Consider the following 27,184-nt stretch of genomic DNA (forward strand, 5'->3'; position numbering starts at 1 on the left):
TGATTGTTGCTGATGTAAAACTTGCATTTCACTCCATATTGAGTGTGCTGGATACATTTCTCTCATTACTCGAAGTGCTTTACTGAATGTGTCACAGAAATGTTAAAGATCTGTGAAGATAAATACTTTGTCTCAAAGACTGATATGGCATAGTTTGCCATGCAGAATAGTTGATTATAGAAATATAGTGTTGATTTTAAGAGGTATCAACTTATTAATAGAGTAATGCTGGTACAATAAACTCTGAATTTGTATTTTTTAAAATCATACTTCCTGTTGATATATCATGCTTTAGGTTTTAGGATTGTTTTAAAGGCATCAATTAATCTGGAAAATATAATACTTTGTGAAATCTGACTTTCTTTTCTAAAATGGCAGTTACTTTATTTAAATTATGAATTTACATGTTTAACAAACTTTTTTGTCTCTTTTCTGGGAACATTTTGAGAGAATTATCTATAATGAATGTTATTAAAACTAACCCAGATGAAATTACTTAACTTTTTAACAAATAAAAACTGGTGTTTATGTAAATTATTCTTCTTGAACTCCTGTTGCACAACTGAAAGACTACAGATTTTGGTGTTTGGCTACAGACTTGTTGTTACTGGTTATATTGATACTGAAAAAGTCATGTGCTCCTAAAATTCTTTGCATTTCCTCCAGTTACAAGTAAAACACTCTACAGGTTCATAAGCATATAATGGCACTGCATATAATTCTCAATGGCAAGATTGTAGTTGTGTTACTTCCATAGAAATAAGAATTGCTTCTGCAAAATCGGTTGGATTGTATGTTGGATTTTTTTTATTTTTAAAAGTTCATGTTTTGTTAAAATCAGGGTTACTCTTTATGATATTTATATTCACAGTTGTCTTTCAGAGAAATCATCAATATTTAAGAATTGAGTTGAGGTTGGAAGAAGGGAATGATTGAGTGACAATTACGGATTTTTTTGTTTGTTTTTTGCTGTTTAATATCACAAATACACTAGTGAACACTTTTGGTCATTTGAGGTTCTTGAAATAAAAGATCTAAAAGTCATATAGATACAGTTTTTGTAAAATGTAAAAAGAAGTATGTATTATATATAAGTGTTCTTTTCTACAAACAAAATATTTATGGTGTACTTTATGATGTTAATATATGTATTTGGGACTTTTGGTAAATAATACTATACTGTCTGCCATCATATTATTATGGATTTATTTCAAACTGAACAGCTCATATGATAGCTATATTTGTCCTAAAATATATTTTCAAAGGTAAATTTTTAATTTGATTAATGACCTAGGTAAGATTTTAGCACATGCTATTTAAGATTGATTGCAATATTGTTCTTGAGGCTATAGGATTATTGTTATTTTTTTATTTTTCTATTATTTGTTTAATTTAGTTTTATCTTATGTGAAGATTGATATCAACTGCAGTTTATTTGTAATTGATTAATTTTCTCCTGCATTTGAATGACTTCTTGTCTCTTTAATTTTTTGTTTTTTCATTTTTAACGAAGAGTGGTTTTCTGATTTCGTTTTTTGTTTGTTTCTTTCTTTCTTTCTTTTACTGGAGTTGATTAAAAGCTGATTGTTAAGACCCAATATTTCAAATGGTTTATATTCCTGGATAGCTATACAACTTTGTTGATGCACTTCTAAAATAACTTTTTTTCATGTTGTTTCTGTATACTGTTATATATATCATTGTTTCTAGTATGTATGCCAGGACAATTTGAATGACTTGATATGTTTTTTTCTTATAAATAAGATTTACTTTACACTCCTTGTACCCTAAAATCAGTATCTCTTATTTTAAAAGGCCAACATAACATTGGAACAGATTGCTTAATTTTTAAATAAAAGCATTTTTAAAGTGTCTTTTAAAAATGGGGCAGTGGAGGTGGGCATGGTGGCGCATGCCTGCAATCCCAGTGGCTCAGGAGGCTGAGACAGAAGGATCTCAGGTTCAAAGCCAGCCTCAGCAACAGCAAGGTGCTAAGCAATGAGACCTTGTCTCTAAATAAAATACAAAATAGGGCTGGGGATTGGCTCAGTGTTGAGTACCCCTGAGTTCAATCCTTAGTTCTTCCCACCCCCAAAATGGGGAATGTTAGCCTACTTGCTACATGAAATGTGATTGTTACAATAGATTTGGGTAAATAGCAAAGAGATGATTACAGTACATATTTTGAGATAAAGATAAAGAAAATGTAGGTTGTAATATAGAAACTCTACTAGTATGTGAAAATACAGTGGGAAGACTTCAATAAAATTTCCTCAATTGTATTTCAACATTGTATTCTAATGTACTGAGAATACAATGTATTCTTATGTAAAGGGACTAATGCCAACATAATCAGTTATATAAAAATATGTAGTTTTCTAGCTGGTTTTGGTGGTGCACACCAGTACTCCCAACTGTTCAGGAGGCTGAGGCAGGAGGATCCTTTGAGCCCAACAATATGAGGCCAGCCTGGGCAACATAGAAAGACCTTGTCTCCAGGAGGAGAAAAAAAAAATGTATGGCTTTCTAAACCCAATCAAGTGATTTTTTTTTGCGTGTATGTTTGCTCAAATGGATGTCTTTAAAGAAGTATTTAAAGATCATTCATAAATTAAGAGTGGTGTGCCAATTGTTTTATGTTTCATTATTACATCTGCTACCTGAAACTCTTATGATATTTCCTTTTATAGATATCTGTATAGGACAGTAAATAGTGTACTGACAGGGAGACAACTTAGATATTATGAAATATCTGACATTAGTTTCTAAAATCCAAGTAATTTCACTTTGGGATATTTATATATAATTAATTTGAGAAAGAAGAAAGAATTACTTAAATTAGAATATATTTTTCCATGTAGAAAATGTTACAGAATAGTTTCCATAGTACAGATAAAAAGCATACTTTAGTATAACTAAGAGTTTATCATATGCAATTTCAAATCATATGAATTTTTATCATTTTTTGATATAATTCTTATGAATATTAACTATGCTTTTAAATACATTTACATTAAAAGTTAAAAGTATTTTAGTAATATTGGTGCTAACATGCAATACTTTAAAGGCAAGAAAAATACTGTTGCATATACTTTTCAAGTTATTGATACATACTTTTCATGAAAGCATATTAATATCCCAATTTTTTGTTTCATTTAAAATCTTTAAATTGCTGTATTCATTCTTCCTTTGATTGATTTTAGTACCATATTTGAGGTTTCCTCATGGTTTATCATTGCAATTGATCATGTCACATTATTTGTTATGCATTTTTATTATTCATGCCATTGTGTTAATTCACATTTCCATGTCTAACTATAAATTTGCTGATTTCTTTCTTTTGTTTCCATCATTATGTGCATTTAATTCATTGAAGAACAAGAAAAATATAACTCTTCCACAAAAGGTAAATATTAATGTAACTTTTTAAACATTTAATATTTTTACTTTTCTTTTATAATATACCAGAGTTATATAACTGTATTTATGGAAATAATGAGAAAATTATTTAGTTATTTCCCTGAAATGATTTTATAGGGTACTTGGTATTCTTTTATATTATGTGCTGTTCACATCAAAGAGAAAAACATTACTTTAAGAACAGTTTTATCTACATTGACAACTAGAAAACAATTCTCTTTAGAAAAGAATAATATATAATATTATATATATTGATATTATATAACCACATAATAAATTTTTTTATTTGCTTATGTTTGTTTGTTTGCATTCCCCTCTTCTCATAGACAAAGGATTTAATTCTTACCTTCTCCTCAGATAGTATCTGTTGTGAAGGAGCAGCAAATCCCTGGATTTTATGTTCCAGGTAGCAGGAATCTTAGTATTCTAACCCCACTTCAGTCCTGCCTTGGGAAAGCTGCTACCTAGGTAGGAAATATCATTATGATACTCATTGATTCCTTCTTTCTGAGAGATGGAGGAAAGAAAACCCTTTTAGCCTGCTATATTAATATATCACTGACCTCTTTATTGTCTTTTGAATCACATTTTATGTTTGGTATTTGTACTTGAGTTTCAAAACCAACTGGTTGCAGGCCTCACCCACACTTAATGCACAGCCCAAACCACGTCCTGCTCAGTATTATGGTTGGCGTGAAAATATAATATTCAAATATGAGTTTTTAACTTAATGTAATAATGTTATAGTAATGCCTAAAATTATATAATGCTGCATAGTTTAATAAAGGTACTTTTATTCAGTATTTGAAAGGGGATTGATTTAATTTGTTGTCCATAGTAATCCTCAGAGCTGGTGCTGATAATAGCATCATCTCTGTTTTGTGAATGAGGAAACTGAATTTCAGAGTGATTAAGCAATTTTCCCATTCACACTACTGATCAGTAGTAGAATACATAGGTGATGTTTTATTTTGACCTCCTTCCATTTCACATGGATATATACAGTTTTAATAAGCACAAATCCCAAATATATTATCTCTAACTCAGTGAATCTGGGACTGTGTTATGTGTCTCACAATTATAAAGGGAAAATTGCAAATAATATTCAATTACTTATTTTAGTTTGAATTCATTAAAATATAATTATATCCATTTTCAGACACATAATACATGTATGTATTCTGGCATAAAGTGTAACATACTAGACAATAGATATTAATAAAAATAAAATAAATATTAATAAAAATAAAATATTATTCAGTGAGATCAAGATGTTTTAATACCTAAATGGCATAGATTTATGGCTAACATCTTAAATTTTTAGTTGAAGTGTCAGTAAGAACTTCATATTTAGTAATACAAAAGTGGGCAATGTATTTCTTCTTAGATTCAGAAGTTAGATTTCAAAGATAAATTTTAGTATGATAAGAGACTTAGAATTTTATAATGTAAATAGGTCACAAACTAATTTATTTATCCAAAAGAAAGAAAAAGGCTATAATTATTTATTCAGGGCTTTTTCTTTATTATTAGCCCAAAGCTATAATTAACTAGTCAAAACAAAAGTCCATAAGTGATATGAAATTTGCATGAAATGTACATATTTATGACCTTGCTATAGAGCATGGTAAATTGTTAGCTCTTTGTATTTATAAATAAGGTAAGTATATCCTGTGTGAGAGGAGCTGTCACCCTGCCAAGTCTTCCTTGGAGAGAGGATGTAGCAGTGCCTCATAGAACAGACCATATAGCTGGAAGCAACATAAAGGGGCACATCCCAAATGCATATAGCAAGATAGAGAGCTGCAGAGAAGGCTGTACTTTCCCTCGGAGATTTAAGGCTGCACTGTTCAGTCACCAAAAATGACTTTTAAAGCCCAGAAAGGGTAGGAGAAAGTTCAAAAAAAAATCTTCACAGTCATATTTTAGGCTCAGATATCTAAAGAATGAGAAGGTTCACAATATAGAAATCCCACTGCCCTGAGCTGTGTCCCTCTTTTCTGACACTATCATTTGGAAAATTCAGATTATTGTGAGTCCTTGCTCCCTCAATAAATGAGACTGGGACATACCATTCCTAGCTGACTGTGCGGGCCAAGAATTTCAATAGTTTGGTTTGTTTTTGATGATATATAGATGAACTTGTCAGACAACCAGTGGCTCTAGTTTGTCAGTGATAGAAAGGTTTCCTGAGATGCAGGATAATATCAGGCAAACTGGATACCCTGACCACAGGGGAACAATTTATTAATTTTCCAGCATATATTTGTAAGGTAACATAAAGAGAAGTATAAAATGCCATTAACATTATCAATATAGTATTCATTATTATATTAATAGATAGTATTGAGTATGTCTTATAAGTTGATGTCTTAGCTAAGAATATTATATATTTTTCTATTATATTTTCTCAGGAACCTGAGACATAACAGTTAATATCAACATTTTCTAACTAAGAAATAAGGCTTCTAAAGATTAAAAACTTGGCCCATTATCGGTCATTCTTTTGGTAGGTGGTAGGACAGGGAACTAGAAATAAGCCTCCCTCCAAAGGCTTCCTTTTTAACCACTTTGCTTTAGAGGCTCTCCATCATTCAGACGGAATTTAATGAGTACTTACTGTGCATGCAACACAATGTAATTATAGGAACACATGTTTTACAGAAATAGAGTCAAAGGGGTTTAGTAGATTGCCTAGGGTAATAAAGCATCTATTTGGAAGAACCAGATTTTGATGCCACAGCCTATATTCTGTCCCCTGTACCATGTTGCTGTAGCATCCACCTCTCAGAGCACCAGGATTTTGGAGAAGGCCACTTAATCCTTACCTTTCCCTGATGACCCAGTTTTTCACCACTCAACACAATCTATACCTGAAGTGCCCTTAAATTGCCATGTAGCTTGAGAAACAAATCCAATGTATTTGAATAGACAGTACATCCTTGGACTTGATGAGTTAACTGAGGACCAGTCAACATTCATACAACTTCATTTACTTTTAACTTCTTTTATGTTGAAAATTGAGAGACCATATCATTTTAGGCTTCACAGACTGCTTTTAGGCCTATTTTAAATTATGCATTCTAAAAGTAAGCCAATTTTTCCATCTCTGCTACATTTCTTGGACAGTTTTAAAGAGCCCATGAATGTAGTTTGGGGGCATCGAAATAATGATATAAGAAGATCAAAACTGAACCAGAAATTAAATGACTTCAAGGTGAGAAAAAATGTTATTATCATAATGAATTTCTAATTTATATGACTTAGATACTATTTCTTAAGTTCATTTAACTTTTTGGCTTTTGGAGGCAATTTCAAAATCTAACAAAACATATTTAATTATCTTTTCTACAAATGTGAATTTCCTTTATTATAAAATATGTGTAATATGAATATTGAAAGTCAGTTAGACTTTAAATTATTTTAACAGGACAAATAGTAAGTAGCATTTTGTTGCTTTTTGTTTTCTTTTTCACAAATAAAATATGTAATTGTAATCAGATCATAGGGGCTATTTAAGGATTGTCTCTAGTTAATTCTATTTTTAAGTACCAGCTTTCTATAATAGATGCTCAAATAAATAACATGTACTTTTCCACTTTAAATGTTAACCAAAACAGTTGGAGTCTATCTTGTGGAAATAAATTATCAGACTATGATCATTGACTTAATTAGATGCATTTTACATTAAAAAGTGAAAAACATGAATTTTATTAATTTTATGTTACATTAGTTATTGTATAAATGAATTTGAACATTTATTTATTTTAATAGTGTACTGTGATGGTGAAACATATAAGAACATATTATATGCTTGACTTTCGCTTAAATAAGTAAACTAATTTGTGTGCTTTTAGCATCAGTATTGTCTAATTATCTTCAAGTAGTACCAAAGTGTTTCAATTTAAATTACATTTTATTATTATTTAGTAGTAGCATATTGGACCAGGGGAATCATTTCTTTTTATTTTAAGTTAAGTCTTCCAAGGTTTAGGATATAGCTCTGTGGTAGAGTGCTTATGTAGCATGCATGAGTTTCTAGATTACATTTACAGCATAAAACAAAACTAAACAAAAAACTGTTTCAAGGTTCAAGTTTTTTATTCTTCCAAAACATTGCTTTTCTTGAACAGTGAATATGAATATTTTTGAAAAAATATTCAGAGCTCTACTGTTTAGAAATTTATTAGTAAAAGACTGTCCCTTTCTGTTTTTTGTTTTGTTTGCCACAAACCCACAAATACAAATGCAGAAATCATTCTAGCCTTCTCTTTAAGCATTGAGGCTCTTGTGTGCAACAGCCCATGTTAGCAATTATGGTTTTGATCTTATTTTCCCATTCTGCCAATTGAAACATGTCATAGTCTTTAAAGCTAGTATCATAGTATCATAGTCTTTAAAGCTTCCAGGATTTAGCATGTGACCAATGACCCTCAACTTACAAGATATGCCCCAAGAGGGATTACATGACTTTCCCTTTCTTCCTGAGCTTTGTAGAGAAAGTGCAGAAGAAACTAAATGGCAAGCAGGCAATCATTAGATGGGTAGGCTCTTCGATGTATTTTCTCTGAAATCACATGTGTCCCCTAATTAATTTAAAATATGGGAAGAGATTGTCAAAAGTCAAAGTTGAATATAGCAAAGTTATGCCAAATGAAAATTTTCAAGATAGATCCTGTTGTCATTAATGTTAATGAAATAATAAAAAGTGATGGATAAACATGGCAGAGATCCCTTGGGTGAAAGGTGACTTCCTCAGTGTTCCCCCAGGGAAGCCTAATTACACAGGCCACTCTTTGTCAAAATTATATTAGGACTGCCTCTTAAGGAAAACAGTGCTCCTTCTCAAAACCTAAATGTGTTTTGAAGAACTATTTAACCCAGAATAGCACAACAGGTCAGATAAATGCCAGTTTCATTTTATTTTTTGTTTTTTTAAATCTACAGAGGACTAGAGTTTTAGGTATTACTCTGGACTTTGACAGTTTTAATAGGAAAATTGATACCTGGAGGTGGAAATTGTGAGCTTTGTTTAAGATAGCTTAGTTGAAATAAGTGTGCTAAAACAAGGCATGGTCTTGTGGTTCTCACTGAAGTAAGATTTGAGTAACTGTGTATGCAAATATCCTCTTTCACATGTGCCATGTTCCATTTTCAGTTGTCTATTCCAAACTGACTATTTTTTAAATGTGCTATATTTGCTTAACATGTGTTATTGTTGCAATTTGTGTTCCTCTTACTGGATAGATATATCTTTTCTTTTATTGTTTATATTACTACTGCATAATCCTTAATATCCAAGAGAATATGCAAGGGCACAAGGGTAACAACTTGAAACATTTCTACTGCAAATTGAAATGCATTTGATTCCAAGAAAATGACCCAGTATGTGGAAATTTGAACATAGTAAAAATATTTTTAACATTTGATATTTATGTATGTGTAGGGGTTATTGTCATGTGGAAGTTTGAGAAATATATCAAAGTTGCTTACTTACTTGTATGACTTCAAAAATAAGGAAAAAAATATAAGGATGAACGTTCAAGGAATATGTTACTTCTTAAATTTAAAAAAAATACACAATAGGAATAGTGGCATAAATATAAATGGTGAATTTTCTTCCTCTATACCTATAATTTTGGTAAATCATATATTGATGCTGGAAAATTAGATAATAGAGCAAAAGATAGTAATTGTAATTTTTCATTTTTGCAAATGTGAAAAAAATTTAAAGACTTTAATAATGCCTATTAAAATAAGATAGACTACAACATCAGAAATTACTCTTAAGAAATCTCTTCTCTTGAGAAATAAAAACTCTGAATGGAAGGATATAGCAGGAATTAACTGAAGGAATATGAACTAATGGATGAAAGATGATGAGCCTAGGAGTGTAATTTAGGCACAATCAATTCCCATTCCTAGGTTCTTACATTTTGCAACATTGTTTCTAGATGTATGGAGAATTGGTCCATATTAAAAATACGTATTCTTCTAAAGCCTAAGATAAAGTAAGCAGAGACTAGTATTACCTTTAAAAATTTTCAAATATCAAACCATCTTACTGGATAGAATATTTCAAGATCTAGTTAATAATTAAATTGTCTTCATATTTAGTCTTTGTATAGCTTATACCAACTGCAATTCAGTGAATTACATCTTTTTCATCTTTTATTACATTTTAATCTCTACATTAAATTATGCCTTATATCCAATTTCACACTGTCATTGAAGTTATTTGTTAAAATACGGTACTTCAAATAACGGTTTTTTTTTCCACTGCTGTCAGTAACTAAGACACTTGGTGTTTCATACAAATACTTCACTCCACTTGACAACTTCCACTGCTCTTCTTGAGAGATGCCTTGCGGGAAGGGTGTGGCTTCACTGTCACAATACTCTCATTGTATGTCCAAGCAGAAAGGAAGCAGGGATGTTAGTTTTTTTATTTATAAATATGGTAGATATCATACCTAACTAGATGGACTTAATTATCCTGTCCAGATATTATCGTGAATCTCCTTTGACCCATGCATTAGCTAAAGTTCTTAAAAAGTCAAATGCTCATAATCTTTTTACTGTAATATAACTACTAGTATAGAAGTTTGTATTATTTCTATTCTCTTTAAAATTGTATTTTACCAATAATACTTGAAAATATTAGGATTAACAATATATTGATACAGATTATTTTCCATTTAGACACAAATGTGAAATTTTAAATTTATGTTAATTTCTCAATACATAGAGAAATTTGAAAGATATAGGAATTTTGAGATTAGAGCAAATTTATTTTTATACAAGTAAATTCATGAAAAATTTCAATCAAATTTATGCAAATTTAATATATAAATTACAATGGTACTAAATTACACTTAACTATGATATTTATAATATTTTTAAGAAAGTTGTAAATGTCTAGCAAGTCAAAGAAGTTTCCTAAATAATAGCAGTTTCTTTGGATGTGATATTATAGAAATTTTTTGATGATTAGTTAAGGTACATTTATTAATTATGGTTAAGCTATTTAAAACTAAATTTTTAGTCATAGGCCTCTTTAATAGATATTATGAAAGACATCTGGAAAATGCGTTATAGACACAAAATTTGCAAATGATAACAGCTTGTTGAAAAATTCATCAAAGAAAATCCATCTTTGACCATGGATCTTTGATAAATATATTTAAAGGCTGAAATCATTAGCAAATTTTCTATGGATTAAGAATTCTTAGCAAAGTGTTTGACCTGAAAGGAGAAATAATTATTTAAATATGGGTCTTTTTTAATGTTTACTGATGCTTTCCATTATAAAATTAAATGAATTATAGTACTCTGTTAAATTATAGTTACTTTTCTTACCTTGCCTGCTCCAATCATAGTTCTTTTTGTTGAGTTTTAGAAGATAAAAAATATTTTCAGGAGAGTGGTTTTAATTCGTAAAAGTTAAGTTCCAGTCTCATACTTTATTAGTTGTAGTGTTGAGTTGATTTTTGACATATGTAGATGCATCTGAAAAAAATACCAGCATTTGTAAAGAACAATGAATAAAATTGCCTTGAAGAAAAGGAATTTTGTTCAATAAATATTTTTGGTAAATTAATATGTGATTTTTTAAGGCACAATTTATTCAACATAAAGCATTTCATTCAACTGAAGGCTTATAGTAAATATTTTCAATCCTTTAATCTTCTAAATATATTTTTATAAAATTGTGTTGTTAATTACATTTTAGGGGTTAGGGAAGGTAAAATGTTCAATAAAATATTTTGCTTTCTGGGATTATAATTGAAATACAGTTTATAGTAAACATTATATTTTTTGACAGTGTCATATATAAGCTAAATTTTTATTAAAAAACTAAATGAAATTACATTATTGTAGAAAATGGGAGGGGTTATTTAACTATGTATTTTCTACATTTATGAATTTTTTTATAAATGCAAGGCCCAAAGTCTCCAATTTTTTTAGTCTTTCTATAAGGAATAGTGATAGGCATTTTAATAAGTTTGTTAGAGTACTACCAGCATTCAGAGTGCTTCTAAAGTGGGGATTCAATGCCAAGATGTAGGAGAGAATTGGAAAATATTTTATATTTTAATTTTGCTATTAGAATTAAAATTGATAAAATAATATAAAAAATTTAAATGATGATCAGTAATCATTCTTCTCAAAGTAAGATATTTTAGCTCTCTGGTCTTATGGTTAATTTTACTTATAGTAAACATACAAGGGATAATCACATTCCAAGGTTCTAATACATCTTTAATCATTACTATTTGTATGAATTATGTAAATTATTGGAATTATATCTTGGGTGATTCAAATTTGTGATATGGTGCTTTACTTGATATATTTGTCTTAATATTTAGCTTGACACACCTATAATTCAGAAATAATTTCATTTTATCTACAGTAGGCAGCTGAGAGATAAAATGGAAAACCACCAAAATCTTTGGCAAAGTTAGAGCTTCCACATTCCTACTGAAGGTTCTTCAATGGTTATGAAAAACTTTTTTCCAAAACATGATAACTTTTAAAATAATTATATCATTAAATATGCACTAAAAACATGCTGTCAGGAAATGAGAAATACTACAAAAATGTGTATAATATTATGTAATTATCTGGCCTTCTGATATGAGTAAGTAAATGATAATGTATTTGCATTCTGCTTCTATTGTTAGAATTGGAGAAAAAGCACTAGGATAGCACAGCAACTGCAATTTTGCTGGAGAGTCAAGAGATTCACTCTTGATTTTGAGTCATAATATTAATTTAGAGGGTTTTTTTGTCCTTAATATATTTAAAAGATGTCAGCTTCAACTCCTTTGGGTACGAATATAGTATATTAATCGTATCTGGAAGGTAAAAATGAAGTCATTTAAAACTATCCTTAGATTCGTTTTAGTATGCACTACTGTCTAATGATTTGGTCTGGAGCTTTGCAAAACGAGTATTTAAAATCAACCGTATCACTAGCTAAAACAATCTATTTAGAGATATGAGGTTGTGTTTTGGCAAAATTCAATCACTGGAACAATTTCAAACTGCTTCAGTCCAGAAGCTCTTGGGAAATAATCATCATTGTCCAAGCAATCATCAATCCTAAAAACTATATGATACTAAAAGTGAAGGTTACAAAGCTATGAACTAATAAATGTCAAAACATTCTTTAAAAAATTTAATGTCATTTGGTGAGGATAGTTAAGCTCATTTTACTTAAATTTGTTTTTATTGGAAGTAGTGGTTACACCAAATTGCTTTAAACTTTAATTACAAAGTAAAACTGAATATAGTTCATTTGATTTTCTCAATGATTAAAGTAAATGACTGAGTGTATATCCATAGGTATTCACACCATGGGAAGAAAGCAGAGAGCAGATATTTGCACATTTTCTATATTGCTAATGGCTTTCTATAAATATAATGAACATTTTTAATAATTCCATCTCAGTTTCTAATTACTCTCATTTAGCACTTTGCATTATGATTTTTCCTTTTGACTATGTGTTGTAAAGTAATAATTTTCTAAACTACTTTTCTCAAGCTCTCTGTTGAACCGTCTATGAATTGTAATGGTAGTGACCATTAATTGTCTGAAGTCAGCATTTTCAAAGCAAGTGTGTGTCATTGCTTAATTCACATAACTGTAATGATAGAGATTAAGATTGTCTAATTTATTGAATTTAGCAAAGTGAAACATTTAATGATTTGGTGCTAAAAGTATGATTGAAACACTTAGGCATAAATTTCAGATTTTTTTGTATTTATATCTTGGACTATTAGTCTGTACCTGGACACATAATAAAAGTTATCTGTTTACTTAATTTTAAAGTGGGTGTCATGTCATTTATCAAAGATGATAAGCCACATTTAAGCACTTGCATTAGAAAAATATGTCAGCACATGCTTTTGTAAACTCTGTGTCAAAGAGATGAAATCAGCAATCAACTCAATCAGATATATCAACATTTCCATTAACTTTTAAACCATTAAGGTCACTTGGCAGAAAGCTCACCATATTGGCCATCAAAGAAAAATTCTTCCTCTCCTCTCCTCTCCTCTCCTCTCCTCTCCTCTTCTCTCTCTCTCTCTCACACACACACACAAGTTAAAAACAAATGTTAGCACTTGTTTCAGATATTAAGTAGTCTGGGAGTTTAACAAAAGAGAATTTGAAAAAGAAATTATTATTTCTCCTCAAGTGCAAGTATAAATTTTAAATAGTTTACTCTACATATAACTATACCCTTAGGTCTTTATTCCCCTTTATTTATAAAACACACAAACATTAAAGACAATGTTTTGAAGCTAGGATGTTTGTGATGGATTCTGACTTTAAAAATAACTCATACTTTATTGAAAGTTGTAATTTTTTCTCTCTAAACAGTCACAGTTGCTGCTTAGGAGATTGATAAAGGCTTAATTGGAAAACATTACTTTGCATATTATAAATCAAGAAGCTAAAATAGTATATCTCACTTTCATAACATGAATTTTATGCATGTGGTTCAGACATGGCCTTCAGAAACAGAGAGCGCTAATCTTTTATCTAAGTCAGTCCATTTGTAGGAGTTGCAAATATTCATAAGAAGCTGTCAAAATTTATGAATTACTAAGAATGCCTCAAGATTAGATAATTAACAGTTAAGCAGTGTGTTTAGGTGACTACTGTTAGCTGAGGATGTTAAGTGAGTGTGTGCATGCATGTAAGCATGTGCATATATGTGTGATGTGTTAAGTACGCATATTTGTTTTCCCTATATATGTACATGCAACAAACTATTGATTAAATTGAAAACATTTTCACAATTAAATTTAGTTTCTTATAATCAGTTATGAAGGGAATTAAAAATAATTTGTGTTAGATAAAGACATAGGCTCGGCTACTTATCTTTTGTTACTAACATTGTGTTCCCCATTCTGTGTAATTTTAATCATGTTCATCTTTAGATTAACAGTTGCTGGTATTGTATAGTTTGCATTTTAATTTATTTATCATGTTATTTCTAAATTTCATTTAATTGAAGTCATTTCAAAAGCATTGAAATCTTAAACCATTCAGTTCCTTAAAGGTGCTTCATGTGTTTTAATAGGCTTCCATTGTGTGTTTTTGCAGCAAGCTTAGTAGTGGAGGAGCGAACAAGACAGATGAAAATGAAAGTCCATCGATTTAAGCAGACAACAGGGTCTGGTTCTAGTCAAGAACTTGATCGCGAGCAATATTCCAAGGTAAAATCAGTAGTATCCAACCAATAGTCTCCCTTTTAGAAATTTGTAGTTTGTGCATTGGCCAGGATGAGCCAGCACTGTTACATGAGTTGTCATGGAATGACAATCTTATTACTGTCATTTCTCCTAAAGACTGAAAAAACTCTCTATAAGATGCTATAAGGAGTCTATAAGATGCTAATTACTGTCTAGTAAGTTTAATTAAAATATAGAATTTTATACTTTAGGAGGTAAGTTATGTATATTATCTGGTTTACTTAAAAATCTTTCTAAAATTACTGCAAAAGTAGCAGCATCCATTATAGGTCAACCTTTGTTATCATTTGATATAAAGAAATCTTTTTGGAAAGAATTACTGATTAGAAAGCAAAGTAAATAAAAAGAAAACACACTAAATTAATATAGTTAGCCTGAAATAATGACTAGATAAACCTATTTATTTTTAAAGCTTAAAATATGGACTAGAAAAACCAATAATGCATTTTCAAAACTTGAAAGGTAGCCAATAAAAAACAAAACACACTTTTTAAAAAAAGAAACAGATATTCAGTGAATAATATAAAAAAGTAAATATAGTTATAAAATTTAATTTGCTACCCATACTAACACAGAGTTATTCATGCTATAAAGTCTGTCACTTTACACTTTATGTTAGATGAAAAAGGGTTTTCAATATACAATGCATAGGGTCACTGTGATCCAGGGATGCCAATTCCCGAAGAGTTTATAACAATTTTTTAAAATGTAGATTCAGTAAAGGTAAAACACAAAATTGTTAACCAGAATATTTACATTTTGTATACAATTGCTGATTCCAGCTCTGTACATCTTTTCTGCAGCTTATTCTTTATGTTATTACCACCAAGTGAGCTTACTTATCTGTCACTTTTATTTTACAACAAATGGGATAAGACCTAGAAGACGGAGTAATTTAGGGTTTTGGTTTCTTTTGTTTTTTTTTTTTTTTTTTAATCCTTCTCTACAGTTAGAAGAACTTATTCAAAAGGTTTTTTGAACTGGAAGGACTTCATTAAAGCCAGAAATACTTTATTGATTTCTTAGCATTATGTCAGAGATTAAGGTCAAATAGAACTGCAAGGGGAGGTTGGGCCCCCATAGCAAGCAGGAAGGAAGGAAGTAAAGAATCAGTAAAATACTGACAGCCTTTTGGATCATTCTGAACTAGGACTCCAATCCTTAATGAGTTCATCAAAAAACTTTGCAGAATATAGAGCTCTAAAAGTCCAAATCATCACTAATACTTGTAGTCATGGTAAATCAAATGTAGGTTTATCTTGTTTGGGAGATACCCATTCTGTGGCTCATAGCAATTTAGAACTTGAAAGAACCTCAATATAGTATTTTATTTCAACTTACTTATTTACCAAAATTTTGAACACTGAGGCTCTGAAGATAGGTGACTTACTGAAATTGATAAAGCCTCTCTGTGGAGTGATTTGGGACTTAATTTTTTATGCTTCTTATATTGCTGAAATGCATATGTTACTCCTGCTTGATTCAAAGGTTCCCATTGACTGCTAATTTACATTTGAATATTCTATCCTCCCTCCCCCCTTTACATAGGCATCCTCTGTCTTTCATTGCATTTGAATATTTTAAAAACATTGCTTTCAAGTATATTACTGTTATTCTTTAGGAATATATTGATTAACTCTAGCACTTAATAAAATTACTATAGCTTTTAATGCCAGTAAGTATGAGATCTAAGGTATAGTAGCTTTAAGAACCTGTAAGAATAGATGATGGGAAAATATGTAAAATAAAATAGCAAATGATTAGCTCATTTTTTACTTAATATGTCAAGTAAAATATACATATTCATATTGGACTAATACTCCCAATATTATTTTTATTAACTTTTTAATTGATACATGAAAATAAAAATTATACATGTTAATGAGATTTAAAAGATGGTTTTAGTAGCCATTTCAGCTAGTTCAAACCTCCCTCATATACTTGAGAAATTATCTTTTTTGTTTTTTAAACTTTTGCACCAAGCATTTTAATATATTCTGAAAATATCTCTTTTTACTGCTTTAATTGAGTGTCAGTATTATCATAAATATAATAAATTAAATTTTGAACTTTATTCCTTTAATACCATTTCTATTTATTTGACATTTTGGATGAAGCAATACACCTTTGTTGAATGTATTGCCAAGTTAAAATAGTTAACTGTTCTTAAAATACTTTTAATTAAACATCAGAACTATGTATTTTTTCAGGGCATAAAATAATCTCATGAATATAATTCCTGAGATGTTTTTTGAAACGTGGCACCTCTTTAAAAATATTAAGTAATGCTAACATCCGTCCTGAGTAAGGAATTATCACTAACTTTGCTTTTGAAAAGACATAAAACTGCTTTGGCATCCTTAAAATGTGTCTCCAGGTTATTTTTTCATTGATGTTAGTCAGAGTTGCATGCTTTAATGATGGGTTGAACTCATACTTGGAGGGTAATCACATTTAGGCATTCACATTTTGAAACTGCTTATGTTTCTGTAACCCAGGAACAGTAGCCAAAACTGATGGGATGTGTTTTGTAAGGTAGCTGCTGAGTATTTATTATTGCTTACTTCTAAAAACAGCAGCCCTATATTTAGAGCCTTCCTTCTCATTAATGACTTATTTTTCTGCACTGTGATCAGTAAAAATTCCTCCTGGGAAGATCCTGTTCTTCAAAATATAATTAATATATTTCCACTAAAATACTAAATTGTTTAATAAGAAATTTAACCATACTCGATGCAAAGACCTATATAGCAAATTGAGTAAAGAAATGGCTTGTAGAAAGGGAAGGTTTTGTTGGAGAAATACTTCTATTTACACTCACACACACTTGCTCTGTAGTCTTATTACTTAATGTTGGCATTACCAAATAAAGGGAGCATTTCTTCTGGGTGTCAATGCAATGCTAGAAAATCTCCTATAACTGGATAAATTCTTAGGGTATTAGGTCCCATTTATTTCCATTTCTTTCTTGGAGAAGCTATCATTCTAACACATTTGGAAACATAGTCATTACATCTCTTTTATCATGATAATATATTTTTAAAAAATAATCCAAGAGCTTAGTTTGTACCCCAGCATATATTAAAACTCAGTTTGTATTCCACAATGACATAAATTGTACCACATCTACTCTACAAATTAAAAATAGTTGTGGTCAAAAATCAATCATGTCAGTCAGGATTGTATGATGAGATATGAAAGAACTTGCTTGGTAGATTGAATTATCACATTAATTTCAAAACATTAAGCCATATTAATTTTAGATCAAATAAAATTATATAATTAGCTTAGTTCAGAAAAATCATAGCATATGTGAATTTCCTTTGGATTATAATCTACCATATGGCTTTTAAAGGTAAATACAATTATGAAAAATACTTTAGAAGAATAATTTTATGCATATTTTATAATTTGGGAATTGTATTCGTACCTGATGTAAAATTCTTTGACCAATATATACACATGAGATGTGAAGAATTAAAACATAAATATTTTAAAACTAAACTACTCTTATATAAGGAATTATGAAGTAAATGTGAATCCTTTATCTAAGGTTATTTTTATAGTTTTTTTTTAATACATTTTGTATATATAAAGCCAGGTTTTAGCATGAGCTTATGTAGTATATTTTAGCAAGACAGTTGAGATTCATTAAAACTCCTGATTTGGATTATCAGATAATAGATGACTTTTTTCTGAGGGTTCAATGAACATTGATAGATAACAACATTATTGCTTATAAATCTAAAATCAGATTGCTTAGCAGGAAACTTAAATATTCAAGTGTTTAGTTATGCATTCTTTTATTTTTATGTAAGAATTTATAGTATTTTACCTTCTAATACCTAAGAAAACTCATATGTTATAAATTTTTAGTTTTATATAATTATATTACCTTACCATTATAATTATATTGCATATATAATAATAAGCTATTTACTGTGTGGTTCATTGCAATAAGAGAGTAAAGTAGAAAGAAGAATAAAATGCCTCTCTTGATAAATGCATGTTTTAATCTTTTACCTGATAACTCCTAAAATCTTAGAAAATTCATAAAGACAAATATCTGATATGTGTCTATTGAAATAGTAATAGGAGTCACATTTTACTTTTAATAGTTAATAATTTAAATCCAAAAATATCTTTAAAAAACAATAGAAGGAATGGTAAAGTCCAGTCATTGCTCTGTTGCTTTACTCAGTTTTGTCATGTCCCCTCAGCTTTAATATCAGCTTTTGTGTGTGTGTGTGTGTGAAGAGAGATATTTGTTTGAAGAAATTTGAAAGGTAGAGTATAATGTCTTAGAAGAAAAGTACACAGGTGAATTGAGTAGTTTTAGAAAGAATGAACAAATATAGGCGATGAAAGCAGTCTGTCCCATGAGTAGAGTGGAAAATGAACACAAGAGGCAACAGTGAAAACAAAAATAAGAAACTGATGTTCAAGAAAAAAGTGAATAATACAATTTTAGATTTTAATCATATACAAATAATTCATTGAATTGCCCATCCAAACATTTAAATTTTGTGTTCAATCTTCATAAGCCATTGTTTATCATTGAAAGGATAGTAGATTTTTATATTGGAAACCATGTTAATGTTTGGATTATTTTAGTTTCCACGCCTGCTTTTACAAAGGTACACTTTTATTTGATGTGGGTTAAGTAGTCATTTACCTCACCATCTGTGTCTCTTTTTTTCATGATCTCATGATGGAGCTCACCCTTTCTTGTTTTTAATCTTTAGTATAACATACATAAAGATCAGTACAGAAGCTGTGATAACGTCTCTGCCAAATCATCAGATAGTGATGTCAGTGATGTGTCCGCCATTTCCCGAACCAGCAGTGCCTCACGCCTCAGCAGCACAAGCTTTATGTCAGAGCAATCTGAGCGCCCCAGGGGTAGAATCAGGTGAGTTGGCAATGCTGTTTATACTAACTGGATCTTTATCCATGGTATAAAATGTGACTATCTTCCAGAATATTCTTTCTTGGATAGAGTTTAGTTCAACTAGCAGAAACATCTCATTAAAATAACTTGGTGGGTTGAACATTTTCTAAATTCTGTGTAGTATGACTAACAAAATGTTAGGTTCTACCTATTATCAGATATCCTTCATTATTATAGTCATGAGTTTAGAGGTTCCTCAGTCACATTTGTAGGCATTTCTTTTAATATGATGAAATCCACAGAATATCCTTACATCCAATGTCAGGAAGCTCTTTCTGTAAAGGGCCACATGGTAAATACATCAAGCTTTGCAAGACAGTATCAGCCATATCTATCAACTGTGTCATCGTAGTGTGAAAACCATACAAATAAATGCATGTGGCTGTCTTCCTTCCTATCTAGCTGTCTCCAAATGCAGAGAGCAAACTATATTTTCCCAGTTGAGTATAGTGTGCCCACCTCTACTTTAATCCCATGATGGTTGGTCTATTTTCAGGATAGGGTGTACTGGATATGATAGCAAAATACACATTCCTAGTTCATATTATGTTAGTTGTATGTAAGAAATTTTCATCAGCTTCATTAATCACCCATAGTGCTCTTGTGTTATCACAAGGCACATACCATACTTGAAAGGGAAAAGACCTCAGACCTTCAGATACTATCTAAAGTAAAGCAGACTGATTGTGGACAAAGCATAGTTTATATTTGTTCTTCAAAAGTTTTCAAAAATATATTTCATGCAAGGAGTTTTAGGACTGATGAGAATTCCAAATACAGATGTTAAAAATAGGAACAAATACCTATTATTATTATTATTACAAATACCTGATATTATTGCACATTTTGATATTCAAAAAAATATATTCCTAAGACTCTTTCTTCCTGGATTTCCCTACACGTATGTTGTCCGTTGAAACAAATTAAAAGTAGCCATCTTCCAGTTAGTTAGCAGTTTCATAGTCTTATAAAAATCTACTTGAGAAGTTTCAACTGAGTTTTTAGGACTAAACAATAAAAAGGAACTTTAGGCAGTTTAACAAAAAGGGCCTATGATTTTGCAAAAAGAGAACAGGAAGAAACTACATGCTGGTGTATTGAAGCCTGTTTTACTCTGTGGAGAAAATGACAGCTTAACAAATCACACTCTGTGTCATGACAAGAAGCAAAAGGTAGAGTACCTCTCACTTCTTTGATTCATAAGAATTTTTTTATTTGTTGAAAGTGGTGGAGAGAAATGCAGACCTAAAAAAGGGTACAAATGAATTTTTTATTGATAAGCCCATTTTCTTTAAGCATGTTCCTGTTTTCTACTTTCCCTTTTCTGTAGCTTAAAATCCTCAAGAACTGTGAGTTTGTTTTATGTAAGTGGATTATGTATATTTCCACACTAGAGCTGGTAGCTAAACAAGTTTCCTCTTAAGGGAGATAGTTTTCCTGTAATCCCATTCTTTGTCATTGATTCTCCATGTATGTACACATTTGATCCTCTAAGAATAATGAGGATGAATAGAGGGAAAGTGAGATACTGGAAGAGATGAGTCAGACACTCAGAGGCTAGTTATCTTTTCATATACATTCTTCTCCCTACATATGCCCATAGGAGCAAAAGTATGCGCATGCACGCACACACACACACACACACACACACACACAAACACACCCAACAGACTTTACATAGCTATTTTCCCTCCAGCATCCACATTATGGCAAAATACTGAGAGTTAATGGTTTTGGAATGGGGAAAAGAAGACAGAACAAAGTGATCTCAGTATAAAAACATCAAAATACTATGTCTCAGTGTTATAGAACAAAGACTTCAGGCCTTTCAGCTATAAATATCTCCTACTTTCCTAGCTAACACCATGAAGAATGAATGTCCTCAATGTATTACTTTATATTTTAGTAGCTAACATCTGCATAGGTTTTATAATTTTGTAAATTCAAGTTTGTGGTTAAAATGAACAAAGTTGAATGATTTATTTGTCATAATAAGTATCAGCACATTTTGAGTTCTCATCCTGTGTAAGGACTTTTTTAAATAAAATTACATTAAAATATAATATTTAGGACACATACTAAAGCAGATTATGGCTTACTTAAGAATTTATAACCTATTTTTAAACTTTTTATTGGTGCATCATAATTATACATAATAGTGGGGCTCATTGTGACATTCATATATACATAAAACATCTTGTTCCATTTCATTCTCCAGGACTTCTTTCTTCCTCTCTTCCTCCTTCCCCCAATCCCCTTTCTACTCTGATGATTGCCCTTCTGTTTCATGAGATCTTATCCCCTCATTTTTTTGTCTAGTTTCCACACTATGAGAGAAAACATAACCCTTGACCTCCAGTTCTATTCATTCTCCTGCAAATCACTTAATTTCTTCTTATTTTGATACTTTTAAAAATTTGTTCTAGTTAGTTATACAATACAGCAGAATGCATTTTGCATAATTTCTTCTTTATGGCTGAGTAAAGCTCCATTATGTATATATACCACATTGTCTATATCTTTTCATCTATTGATGTTCACCCAGGCTGGTTCCATGACTTGGCTATTGTAAATTGTGCTGCTACAAATATGAGTATTCATGTATTGCTCTAGTATGCTGACTTTAGTTCCTTAGAATAAATACCAAGAGGTACTATAGCAGGGTCAAATAATGGTTTCATACCTGGTCTTTTGAGCAACCTCCATACCGATTTCTGAAGTGTTTGTACTAATTACAGTCCCACTAATAGCATACAAATGCTGCTTTTTCATGCATCCTCACTAGCATTTACTATTATTATATTCTTGATGATTGCCATTGAAACTCTCATGAGATGAAATCTCAATGTAGTTTTGATTTCCTGATTGTTAATGACATTGATCTTTTTTAAAATATATTTGTTGACCATTTGTATTTCTTATTTTGATAAATGTTCGTCTGTCCATTCATTGGGTTATTAGTTTTCTTGTTGTTGTTGTTTGTGGTGCTAAGTTTTTGAGTTCTTCACATATTCTGGATATTAATCCTCTGTCAGAAGAGTGGCTAGCAGAGGATTCAGGCTGTTTTGTTCTAGCAGTTGCAGAGTTTCTGGTCTAATTCCTGTGTCTTTGATCCACTTTGAATTGACTTTTGTGCAGTATGAGGGATAGGGATTGGGTTTTATTCTTCCACATTTGAATATATAGTTTCCCAGAACCATTGGTTAAAAACACTGTCTTTAATATACACACTGAAAAAAAAAACCCTATTTTTAGGATCTGGTTCCTTGTCTATATCTGACATATGTCACAAATGGCATAAAAAGTGTTTTATTATCCATTGCTTTGAATAAACATTAATTTGGAAGACAATGAAAGTATTTAGAATATGATATAGCATTCCCTAAAGCTGAGGTTTAATGCTTTAAAAGTTAATATAGTACCCAGTGTTCTCAGGAGGGATGGTAAAAAAAAAAATACCGTATGATATGGCCTCATTCTTTTCTTATAATATCATGGTATGTAGTCACTCATAATACCAGTATTTTCCAAATAGGGCTTAGTACATTTTCCTCCTAATAATTCACCCTAAATATTTTTGTTTTTAAGATTTTGTGTTTTGTGTTTTGGATATTGGTTATTACATCAAACTTGTCCATTCAGGAAAGTTTTGTTTAAATTGAAAATTGACATCCCTTTTCTCCAGAGGCACCCACCCAGGGTGAACTGCTTAATTTGAAGTGGTTCAATGTCCCCCCCCCTTTTTTTTTGTATTGGGAATTGAACCCGGGGTGCTTAACCACTGAGCTATATCTTCAGCCCTTTTTTTATATTTTATTTAGAGACAGGGTCTTGCGGAGTTGCTTAGGGTCTCACTAAGTTGCTGAGGCTGGCTTTGAACTTACAATTCTCCTGCCTCAGCCTCCAGAGCCACTGTGATTGCAGACATGCACCACTATGCCCGTCTTGTTTTTCACTCTTGATTGACTGAATAGTTCATTTAAAATGGTCCAAAATATATCTTAGGTTTTCAGTTTAAGTTTACTGAGAAAGTTGTAGTATGAAAATACAAAAGAGCATAATGTTTGCATAGAGTAAGTAAACTTTAAATTAAAAATTATTCTGTAAACTTGTTGAAATGGACTAAAAATGATTCACACAAACTTAAGAATGATTCTTACAATATATAATCAACCCTGCGTGCTTCAGAATAATAAGTATAAGTAAAGATTTGAGATTCTTAGTGGTTTTTTTTCAGATTTGTTCTTACAATTTGAATTCAATATTTGCTTAAATAAATATTTCTAAAAGAACATTTTTGCATTCAAATATAAAATATGCAGTGGCATATTAGTAAATATGGCATAATTGATAATAAAAATGCATGTGTAATAAAAGCCAGGAATAATTATATTGTGTTTCTGTTTATTTTTATATCTAAAGAAGATTTTTAAAAAAGATATTCATTTCCAAAATGAGCTTTTCATGGCATAGGTCTGAATTTTTCATCTTTGTCATTTATCTTTTTCATTCAAGGCAGACAAATTTCAGGTATTTAATAAAAAATCATGCCTTAAAAGCAAATGTAGACGTAATCCTAAACTTGCTCCCAGACAATTATTTTAGAAGGTTTATCCAAAACCAACAATTTTTCAGCAGCATTTAAGTTTGTAACACATGTTCTCTAGGCTTTAGCGAATTTAACTTGTATTCCTAAGTGAATGTCAATAAACAAACTCATAAGACAAGTCTTATGCAAATAGTTTCATTTTCTTTTATCATATCCTTTGGAAGGAATATCATCAAAGCAATTACTACACTCATAATTTGAAAGATATGAAAGGATTAAGAGAAGTTATCTTCCATGGCAAATAGTAACCTTAAAACTATAAATTTACTAAAATGTGGCATTTGATGTCAGTATAATAATATGTAATCATATGCTAGCAGGAATGTTTTATTTATTTGGGTATTTTTAAACAGCATAGCTTACATTTTTAAAAATTTTAAAGATTGTAGAAAAAATGCAAACGTTAATGTTAATGAAAAGTGTTAGTTATGTTTGAAAATGTTATAAAAATAATTTCATATGCCCCTTATTTCATTATAATTCTTTAATGCAGTAAGAAAACACCAAAAACCTTTAAAATAATCTTTAGGTGTTTTATTATTGTATATGGAATTATCTTAACTGTGGAATCACTTGACGATGGGCCTCATACGTGCTAGTCAATCACTCTACCACTGAACTAAACCCCAGCCCCTTTTTTAAAAAAATTCATTTTGAGGCAGGATCTCTCTATATTGTCCAGGATGGCCTAGATCCTTCTGTTTCAGCCTCCTAGATAATTGGAATTACAGGTGTGCACTACTGTGCTTAACTATCATTTACCATTTTAATTTCTCAAAATGAATAAATGAAAATTTTATGTGCCAATTAGTTTGCCTACTGACATCAAATGTACTCAAGAGTAAACAAAAGGGGTTATGTTATTTTATTTTACTTTATTTCAACTATCCAGACTTAACTTTTCATGCATGCCTGTTATACTATGGAAACAAAGTTTGTAAAGATCTGCAAAGTACTGAAAAGGAGAGGGTAATATCATAGAAGTTAGATAAAAAGAACCTGAATCTGAACACAGTGAAAATATTTCATAACTAAATATCTAAGAAAAAATATATTTTAGTGATCTTCTGGTATCTTAATAGTTTAAGGTTGCTAAGCCATTGCCACCTTAATTTCCTGTGAATAAATTAAAGATGGAAAGAATATCATATATACCCTCTAAAATAGAGGTAAATAGAGAAATAATTCACTTTACCATACTTATTGCTATATAATACTAAATCAACTTTGTGCTGCATACCTAAATTATTATACCATGCCATATTCATGACAAGACATTGCTTGAACTATGAATATAAATAAATGGTCTTGATAATAGTTGGTTACAGAATGTTTGAAATAGGTGAGTAACTTCTGGTTAAGTTCTTCCTTGCTAACAATTTACGACTATTTTTAAGTGAAGCAGAGCCGGTACAGTTTGAAACAGCCCCATCAGATTTTTTTTTTTTTTTTAGTTATACATGGACACATCTTTATTTTGTTTATTTATTTCTATGTGGTGCTGAGAATTGAACCCAGTGCCTCACATGTGTGAAGCAAGTGCTCTGCAACTGAACCACAACCTCAGCCCCAGCTTTGTTTTTAATCCTCGTATTCTGCCAGTTTATTATAGATTAGCTAATATGGAGATAGAAAAGTCAATGATTGCCAGGAACAGTGGTGCCTGCCTGTAATCCCAGCAGCTCAGAAAGGTGTGGCAGGAGGACTGCAAGTACAAAGCAAACCTCAGTCAAAGCGAGGTGCTAAGCAACTCAGAGAAAACCTGTCTCTAAATAAAATACAAAATAGTTCTTGGGATGTGGCTCAGTGGTCAAGTGTCCATGAGTTCAAGCTCCAGTAATAACAACAACAGCAAAGAAAAAAAAAAAAAAAAAAAAAAAAAAAAGCCAGTGATTTACTTACTATATAGTACATATTGAAAATGGACAGTTACATGAAGTTTTCAAAATTTGAAATAAACCAGGAATATCTTATCAATATGGTGTTATTTGCAGAAATAATAATTATATCTTAGTGACTGCTTCTGCTTTTTAGGGGGAACATTGCTATAAATTGTTTATGGGATTTAAAAAATACATTGTAATGTTTCACTGTTTATAGAAATCTGCCTCCCTATAGCTTTATTTCCTTTGTTGCAAATGGAATTATATTATTTTTGTAACAATTTGAGTTTCCCATAAGCCAGTCATCCTGCCATAGGATAGTTAATATCAAGCATCCTTAATATAGCTGGTTTGTGGTATAATTATAATACATTATAGATAAAGGGCAAATAGTGGTTCTTAAGAAAGTCTTTATGGGATTTGAAAGTTTATTTATATATTGGAGAACTGATTGCTAATTATAAACTAGCAGTATTTTATCAATTGATAAGTCATCATTTTAATGGCCCCATGCATGAACTTAAATTATCAACATTAAATACTTACTTCTTAGACAAATATTCATATACCTGCAGCTATTAACCTATTATTCACAATAGCTAGAATATCCTTTCACTCTGAACCAGTGCTTTAAAAACTTCACCTGTTTCATTTGCCACTTTCATATTTTTCAGTAACATATATATTTAAAATATTGTAATTTATTAAATTTATCTTATATGTAGTATTATGATAAGTGATTTACATGTGATTTACATTAACATTACATTAAAAATATCATCTTTCTTAGAGTACTATCATATCATTGTTAATCTCATTTTCCAAATAAAGTTGAAGCAATAAAAAATAAAATTGAAGCAACCTATAAATTCACAGGGCCAGTAAGTAGAGCCAAAATTGATAGCCTGCCAGCCCACTCCAAAACACTTTCTTCTATTTAACCTAAACTATTTTGATAATTTATAGTATAACATTTAAGATACACATAAGGTATAAATAATAAAAAATGCTCATGTACCTATTGTCATCCCTAAAATGTCAAATATTACCATT

General features: G+C 30.5%; 1 protein-coding gene across 50 annotated transcripts in view; it reads left to right on the top strand.

Annotated features, from left to right (window-relative positions):
• The window catches only part of Rims1 (regulating synaptic membrane exocytosis 1), a 440,790-nt gene that overhangs the window by 330,477 nt on the left and 83,129 nt on the right, over positions 1–27,184 (top strand). For 23 of the 50 annotated variants that reach the window (XM_048805631.1, XM_048805635.1, XM_048805648.1 and 20 more), the window contains 3 exons: positions 3,377–3,406; positions 14,540–14,652; positions 19,434–19,600. The exons of 7 other annotated variants lie outside the window; for them this stretch is intronic. In XM_048805631.1, coding sequence (XP_048661588.1) covers positions 3,377–3,406; positions 14,540–14,652; positions 19,434–19,600 — 310 coding nt within the window. Of the gene's footprint in view, positions 1–3,376; positions 3,407–6,549; positions 6,638–14,539; positions 14,653–19,433; positions 19,601–27,184 lie in introns of those variants that run through there. 20 more of the 50 variants (XM_048805636.1, XM_048805637.1, XM_048805650.1 and 17 more) reach the window with 3 other exon arrangements.

This window comes from Marmota marmota, unplaced genomic scaffold, assembly GCF_001458135.2.
Source record: "Marmota marmota marmota unplaced genomic scaffold, marMar, whole genome shotgun sequence".
In the NCBI taxonomy this organism is placed as follows: Eukaryota; Metazoa; Chordata; class Mammalia; order Rodentia; family Sciuridae; genus Marmota; species Marmota marmota.